General features: G+C 44.3%; 1 protein-coding gene across 1 annotated transcript; it reads right to left on the bottom strand.

Moving 5' to 3' along the window:
* Positions 1-5,343: 5,343 nt before the first annotated feature.
* On the bottom strand, positions 5,344-7,352 carry LOC105053742 (cytochrome P450 86B1). Its single transcript, XM_019853700.3, has 2 exons — positions 6,254-7,352; positions 5,344-5,709 (listed from the first exon to the last, which is right to left on the bottom strand). Exons 1-2 carry the CDS (start codon positions 7,292-7,294, stop codon positions 5,344-5,346), a joined length of 1,407 nt encoding a protein of 468 aa, XP_019709259.3. The 5' UTR covers positions 7,295-7,352.
* Positions 7,353-8,851: the final 1,499 nt, after the last annotated feature.

The following is an 8,851-nucleotide window of genomic DNA, read 5'->3' as shown; positions in this document are numbered from 1 at the left end:
TAATAATTGAAGAGCATTTGTTATCTGGAAGCCAACATGGATAAATAATTTTGGTTTCTCTCGCACACAATTTGTACGGTTAATGTGCATTTGACGGTTCTTAAATCTGAACTTTTGTTTCTTTGTTTCTTTTTGGCACAAAACTTTGACACTTTTAAAGAAAATATATTATATTGTCTTGTGAGGGAAGTTATATGGATGGAGAAAGGGAGACATCATAGAAAGAGACAGTTTAATGAAAATTAAAAATCCAATTTTTTTTGCAATTTCATAGTTTTTCAAAGTACTTTCACTTACCTCTCTGTAAACCATAATTGCCATGTGAGCTGTGAAGACAGTGATGGGGCAATCCTGCACTAAAGAGATTGTTGGGAAGCTGTCATGTGATCGTCACAGGAGAGTTAAGGGAAATGCACTTATTGGCAAGTCAACATGGTGTACTGTTATGATTGTGATGGTCTAGTTACCAAGGCAAGCATTCAGCTTTCAATAAATAAGTTTTTAGATTTTGGTTGTGTTAAATTACAGCTATGATCAATTAATTTATGCCTGATAAATTTTGTTTATTGGCAAGATACTGAAGCATGCTATACAATGTTTTATAGCTGCATTGTTCCACACTATCATCTTGATTTCCTACATGTATTCATTTATTGTTTATGTGTTTTCGTGTGTTTTCTTTTCCTTTTGTTAATTCATTATCTCTTTTACTCTTTTCTTTTCCTAGTTTCATGCACTTCTTCAGACTTATCATTATTTCTTTAGAACTAATGCGTTCCCCAGATGTTAAGTTGTTGGAATCGTGAACTTGGATGAATCTTGCAACGTGCTTTGGGCTGTTCTGTCTGACTTGGTCATGTGAAGAGGGTTTTCGAACTCGGTGCTGACTCAAAGCCAAGTTCCAATTCCATGTTATGCACTTTTAGCTGCTTAGAGAGCCAAAACTGAGCTTGGATTCGCATGTCGTCTATTATTTAGGCATGGCTCTGCATAAGCCTTCTTCTTTAGTTGAATTTGCTTGAACTGCTAATTCAGCCACTCTTGGGGTGAGTTCTTGTTATTGACTCTAGACCTCAACTAATATAGTGAAGCAGAATAGAACCCATGAGCTTGTTTTGGCTGAAAATGAGAGTGACAGAATCTGATCTGGACTCATCAATATGCCCGAAATTGACCGGAATAAATGCTTTTTTTCCCTTTTTATTTGAATCAGTTTGGATCAACCCAAAATCAACCCCATTGTAAATTGATGGGTTCAGATTTAGCCCCCAGATCCAATAGGTCATCAAGGGAGAACTGGTTAGGAACCAACTGGATCCTGGATCCAACATTTTTGATGGTTCTCTGACTTGTGATTTGTTTTTTTTTTTTTTTTTTTGAAAAAAAGGATTATAAAGAGTGATGGACAGGATGGGTCGCAAAGTTTTGTAATATAGGGTTGCATTTTAGCTCGTTCAATTCTTAATTAGTTTATGATTATTATTTATTCAGAATTTCTAAATTTATCATGATCATGATAATATCTTTGAAGTTAAATTTGACTTTGTTGTTTCTATTCTTTGCATACTATATTTTTCTTTATTTTTTAGTTATATGCATGCTTGAAGGGCAAAAACTTCAACGAGGTGAGGGGTGGGTATGGTTTTATATAAAATAAATGGGTTGTGAATGGATTTCTTTTTTCAAAATTTTAAATGGGTTGGAATGAATTTTTTTTTTTTTGGTAAAGACGGTGCATTCAAACAATCTGTGTGTGAATATAATTTAAAGAATCAGAAAATAAAATATCTCTAAGACAGTCTGGGATTATTCTTCTTTCAACCCACAAGGACTCTCCCAAGTGCTCTGCAACATAGGATGCCATCAGTCGGCTACAATATTCGCCTCCTAATAGGCATGCCTGGCCACCCACCTATGACAGTCCAATAATAGTAGAAAAATATTATGCAACAGGGGGTAAGCATAACCACCATGGGTACATCCTTGAATCCAGATCACCATCGTAGCCGAATCACCTTCAATGATGAGATGGTCAGCCCCAAGAGTTCGTCTAGCATGCAGAATCTCAGTCTAAGCAGCACGGAGTTCCGCCTCAAGAATTATAGATGTAAATAAATATCTTCCCTCTGCTACAACAATCCTGAAATTAGGTCCACGGATTATAAAGCCTGCCCACCCTGTCTGTCTCGAACACTTCCATCAAAGTTGATCTTCAAGTACCTCGGAAGAGGGGGCTCCCAAATAATGAACATCCGTCGGGTTACTACACGAGCAGAGTGAGAGTCCCAGATCTCTCAAGGTCTGAAGGTCACATCAGTCACCTCTACTGTTAAGAGATAAGCTCTATTTAGAATAAATCTTGTAGAGCTTCTTCTAGACTCAAAAACCAGACCATTCCTAGCAAGCCAGATGTGATAGGCCGTATAAGCAGCATAACGAACCACCACACTAGAGACATCTCCCTCCGCACTCCTACAAAGATACTCTAGGAATGCTTGAGCCGAAGCTACCATCTGGAGAAAGTGCTGGTGCAGACCGTTGAGGTGCCAAATCCATCTGGCCCTTGGGCATAGAAATAAAATGTGCTCCGTAGTCTCTTCCTCCAAGTCACGACATGGGTAGATCGGCTGGATCTCCATACCACGGCCCCTTAGAGTGGATCTTGTCAGAAGCCGACCCCAAGCCACCTTCCAAAGAAAGAGGCTCACCCATGGATGCACCTTTATCCTCTAAATCCACCTCGCATCCATCTGTCTTGATGGTCCCTTCCAACATAAACAATAAAGATCCGCCGTTATTGCTCTCGGAGAGCAAGAGTGCCTCCAGACTCGGACATTCAAACTACTATGGATCGGCACAAGAAGGGCCAATATCCGTTCACCCAACTACTCCCCAAAAAAGTGAGCCATCACCACTGGATCCCATCCACCACCATCTGCACTGAAGAGGTCACTCACCACCATGGTGCCCCTTACCTCATAACTAATGAAGGTCGACCATCGGCTAAACGAAAGATCGTCAAGCCACTGAACATCCAAAAGCCGCATAGATTGACCATCACTAATTAGTCACCGCATTTGAGTAATGACCTCTAGAGCACGTGCATAGATCTCCCACCACATGAAGGATGCACCTTGGCCAGGCTGAATCTCCTCACCTATATTCCAAGATCCGTATCTAGGCCTCATCACCGTGCTCCATGGACTCTCTGGGTCTAGGAGAAATCTAGCTGTGTGTCGAGCAATCAGGACCTCTTGCCTTGCGATCAGAGATTGAATACCAAATCCTCCATCTTTAAGTGGTTGACATACCACCTCCCACACCAACAGACGCATACCACCCCCACCTCCCAGTCTTGAACTTTATAAAAAATTTTGGAAAAGCTGCTCTAATCTACCAACCACAGTCCTGGGCAACACAAAATTTGAGAGGAGATAAACTGGCATGAAGCTAAGAACAAATCTCATGAAGGTGACTTTTTCCATTATAAATTGGGTGCAAGCCTACCATCCCTCCAGCTGCTCTCAGATCGTAGTCTCCACACCAACACAATCTGCTCTCCTTAGAGTACAGTCTATAATAGGAACATCTAGATACTGTAAGATCCCACTATGCTCTCCAATCCTTAGGCTTTTTCTGATTATGTAATGAATATGAGCAGGTGTCTTGGGGCTAAAAATCACAGTAGATTTGGAGAGATTCATCTTCTGACCAGATGTGCCACAATACTCCTCTAGAATCCTTTGGAACCTAGCCACGTTTCAGATGGTTGCTCATCCAACCAACATACAATCATCTATAAAAAGTAGGTGCGAGATCGGTTGGGTCTCCAGGGCTGATACGTAGGGGTCAACCATCGGCCCTTGGGCCGTAGCACGCAAAGCTCGCGAAAGGACATCAGCAAATATAATAAAAAGATAAAGAGATAGGGGACAACCTTGTCGCAGTCCAACCATAAATTGAAAAAATGTCGAGGCTAACCCTTTGATGAGGAGCGCAAAGGAGGGGCTTTGAATGCACTTCAGAATCCACCCAATCCAGCAAGGATGGAATCCAAAGTCTACGAGGGCTTCTTCCAAGAAACACCAGCTCATGCGGTCATAGGTCCATTCCATATCAAGTTTGATAACCACAAGACTGTGCCAGATGGAGGCATGTCAAACATCATATATGAGTTTTTAGGTGATGAGAACATTATCAGAGATACTGCGGCCGTCAACGAAGGCCCCCTACTCCGGGCAAATCAGATGGAGAAGATGAGGCTTCATCTTAATGACCGTTAGCTTTGCACAAATCTTGTACAAGATTGTACAGAGACTGATTAGTCTGAAATAACTTGGCTCCGAAGCATTCTATCTCTTTGGTATTGAGGTGATGAAGGTCTGCTTCCATACTATAGACATGCGATCGGTCATAAAAAACTCTTTCACAGTCGCCATAATCTCTGAGCGGATTATAGGCCAGTATCTCCTATAGAAGAGAGAGAGGAAGCCATCGGGTCCTGGGGCTTTGTCCTCAGCCATGGACCACACAACTATTTGCACCTCCTCCTCAGTCACCTCACAAAGGTCTTTATTCTCCTGAGCAGTAATCAAACTATTAGGAGGGGGAAAACGACTAACCCGATCCATGCCCAACTCCATCATCTACCGTGATCGAAAGAATTGCACTACCTCATTTCTAATTTTGTTGTTGTCCGTCAGCCACTGCCCCTAGTATCTCTAAACTTGTCTCATAGGTCTTGCCTCTCTATCCAACAATCAGAGGTTCTGTTTTGAATCTTGGATGGTGCATCCATAGATATTGGGATCTATGTAATTTTTTGAGAAAAAAATTATAAACAAGTTAGTTGCGGCTTGAGAATATTCTGAGTAACTTTCTTGACCTAACCTGAATCCATTCCTTCCCAGCTCATTGCCACCCTAAGCTGAAGGTGTAACTGGACGGACCAACTCAACTATAGATTCATGCCTGTTAAGCTTAACATGCTCACCTCCAAACATAAAAATAAAAAAAAGGAGTAAAAAACAGAAACTAAGGGCAGAACATATTAAATCAACTTCATATTATCAGTAGGATATCTTGCAAATTATTACAGACATCAACACCAACCTTCCATATCCATAATACAGCATGGAAATAGGAAGACAGATTTTTCACACCATTTATTGCTTTATCTAGAAAACTTTATCTGCCTTGATAACAAGAATTTCTTACATGAGAAGTTTGGATCTCTCTCTTCTCATGTGTCACTTTTTATTACCTTGGCTAGAAATATTTTGCATATACCCAAGAATTTGAAGTAACATAAAAGCATGAGCACCTTCCATGATAAAGTTGGATTTATCTTTTCTCAAGTATCACCTTTAATCCATGCTTCATGTACGCAGTCAGTGCCAATTTTGGGACCACCGGATGGTTTGGAAATACCTTAACATGATAGCGGTAGATGATGGAAGCCACAACAAACTTCATCTGATAGTATGCGAAGTCCTTCCCCAAGCACAATCTTGGCCCTCCATTGAAGGCTGGGAACTTGGACCAAGATTCACTCACAAATCGCCCATCTTTGAGCCATCTTTCCGGCTTGAACTCCCTACAGTCTTCCCCCCATATGCTCTCCATTCTGCCCATGGAGTAGAGGGAGTACATCACCTTTATTCCTTTCTTCAGTGTGGTCCCATCTGGAAATACCTCATCTTCTGTCACCTGACCAAATTTAAGAAACATACAGCATTAGTCTGAGGAAACTTATATGTAGCACCCTTTATCTACCAGCAGACCCCTAAGCCTGCTAGAACATGACCTCCTGTCCTTGTTTCAATGCATGCTAAAGTAATTCTGCTTGCATGCACTTACAATCCATTACCATTCATGCATATGTATCACTGCTGAATTAAAGACTTATTACTGCATGTATGTGCATGAATAAAACTACCAAAAATGGATGCATGGCCATGTCAGGGCATGCATTGCATGCTTGTAGCTATACATGCACTGAAATAAATCAGTGGTAATTAACTTTAGAGACTCATCAGTCATAATTTACTCCATTCATGATCCTGCATTAACTAGGATTCTCCGTGGTGCATGGGATGCATGGTGCTGTGCAGCTCTCGATAGCCACCATCATTAGAAGATGGATGGCATTCAAATAAGATGGACATGGTGCATGTTGTTTGATGGCCGTCCATCTTCCGAGGGCTGCACAGCACCCATGCACCATGGAGGATCCATACTCCATCTTGCATACCTCTTTGAAATCCACTGGCACTGATGGGTACAGCCTTAAAGCCTCCGACAGAGCTGCCTGTAGATACTCCATCCTCTTCACCTCCTCTGGCCTAAATACCAAAGTATTCTCTCCTTCCCCATTGCCACCATATCCTCTCTCCTCTACTATTCGCCTAACCTCCGCAAGGATTTCTTCCTCCACCTCTGGATTCTGGTCCAACAACCAGAAAAACCAAGCCAAAGCGACCGACGATGTGTCCCTCCCTGCCAGTATAAAATTCATGCAGAGATCCCTCAGGAACTTGTCAGAGAATGCATTCCCATTCTCATCCTTGAGCCTTATAAACACTGTCAACAGATCAGACCTTGACTTGTCACCAGATAATGATGATAGCTCTGCCTTCCTCCTCCGAATCACCTCATAAGTAAATTCATCGACTTCCTTCAGTGACCTCTTGAGCTTCCCTTCACCCCCAACTCCCAAGTAGTACATGGCTTTCCACAAGGCTGTTGGGGTTATAAACCGGAGTGCGATGACCTCTGTAATGTTCTCAAAGGCCTCGGCAAAGGGCATCTTTGGAAGCCCCAGACTCAGGCAGCCCAGATTGATGCCCATGGTAATCATGCAGACGTTGTCGAATGTCAGCCTAAGTAGCACGTCTTGTAGATCAAATGGGATGTTGACCAAGGACTCGAGCACTGGTAGAAGCCTCAAGTGAGTGAGCTCAATTACAGATTTGGCCATGGCAGCTCGGAGCTCCGCTGAGTGCAACTGAAGGCTCGATCTCTTCCTGTGGTGGTGCCATGCCTCACCATCGGTGCTGAAGATGCCGTGCCCGAGCATGTCACGGACGAGGCCCTGGATGTACTCCCCCTTGGGAAAGTTGGCGAACTTGGTCTTAAGAATATACTTGAGGTTGGCGGGGTTGGCAGTCACAACACACTGAAGGTTGCTGAGCCATGGACCTTGGAAGGTGAATGTGCCATTTGTTCTAACAAGCACGTCGGTAGCCCACTCGTAGGCATTGCCTCGAATGCCGACGAGCAGCGAGGGAAGCATCCCAAGGACAGGCCATACGGCAAGGCCATGGCGCCTCCGCTGGCAAAGGGAGTGGATGATTACAAAAGTTGATGAGGCTAAGAGCAAACCTCCAAACGGGATCTCTGACAAGATCTGGAGGAAACAACCAGTAATGGTGGCATCAGGGGTGTGGAAGAGGGTGGTGTGGTGGCTGGAGTTCATGATGTTGATGGAGTGGAGGGTTGCCAAGGAATGTGGATCCAAAAGGAGCCTGGGAGGCATGTCGGTATAAACATGCATGAGGCAGCATTAAAGTATCTTAATGGAAATTGACAGATAAGGAACATTATCCTCACCTAACCATGCATTGCACTGTAGTTTGTTGCAATCTTTAAAGAGTATATGAATCATATTGCAAATGATTCGGTATTGTTGCATCTATTTGGAGCCAAGTATGAAGCCAATTCGATCAAGACTTATTGAACTTGTTGGATGGATATCTGGTCAGGACACCACCTCCCAAAACTTTTTCGGTACCACGCCATGCAGCAGGAAGAAAGAAGAAACAAAAACAAAACAATCAAAATACGTGGATCAGCCACAAAAGGGCTTGCCTCCATCGGGCATGCAAACTTCACTAGAAAAAAGAAATTTTACAATAAGAGATCTTATCCTCAATCCTCGTACACTCAATTTCTCTTTCACTAGAAGTTTTCCTCACAAAAGCTCTCTCTCTTGGAAGACCTCCTGGACCCCTGAAGTACCTGGCGTTCGCTTTCCAAGAGCCTTCTGCTCCTTCTCTCTCAGCGTTTCAACCTCCCTTTCTTCTCTGGGTTCCGTACGGCTTCGTACGGCGTGTCTTTCGGCAAAATTAGACCATAAAACCTTCTCTGTTGAGGCATAGGCCTTTTAAAGGCCTTAAGCAAGGGTTTAAACCTAATTAGATTAGGTTTAGGTCTCCTAAACAAGCCAAATCAAGCCCCTGAACCGTCGGATCAAGATCGAAAACTCTCTGGGCCGTCCGATCGCGACCGGTGCAAAGAATAGTGCCGTGAATCGCGAGAAATGTATGGAAAATGCCCACGCGGTCCACGCGGTCCGTCATGGACCGCCCGATCCACGGTGGACCGGGGTACAGGGCCCAGGCAAGGCGCCTTGGTCGGCCTGCACGTGCGGGCCTGGGCTGCACGCCCGCGCACGGGCCCGCGCACGGGCTGGGCCGCAAGCCCACTTGGGCCGCCCGCCTGCCTGGGCCGCGCGCCTAGGTCGCGCGTCCCACGTGTTGGCCCCGCCTGAGCCGTGCGCCATTGCCTGCGGCCACACCATCGCCGCTCCGCTGGCTCGCTGCCAGCCGCCGGCGGTCCTCCATCGCCTCGAATGTCGTGCCGATTTTAAAAGCTCGTATCTCCTCCATCCGAGCTCCGTTTGGGGTGATCTTGATCTCGTTGGACTCCGTTTTTCGCTGCGAACCTCGTTGTGAGCTTAATATGGGCTGAATCTTGAGGCATGACATCCTAACAATCTCCACCTCAACTCGATATTCGGCCTCCTCTAAACTCTGAGAGCTTCTGGATCTCCTCGCCCCATGCCTTGGGG

Source organism: Elaeis guineensis, chromosome 11 (genome assembly GCF_000442705.2).
Source record: "Elaeis guineensis isolate ETL-2024a chromosome 11, EG11, whole genome shotgun sequence".
Classification (NCBI taxonomy): domain Eukaryota; kingdom Viridiplantae; phylum Streptophyta; class Magnoliopsida; order Arecales; family Arecaceae; genus Elaeis; species Elaeis guineensis.
The sequence above is the reverse complement of the archived record's forward strand: the minus strand, read 5'-3'. Positions and strand labels throughout refer to the sequence as shown.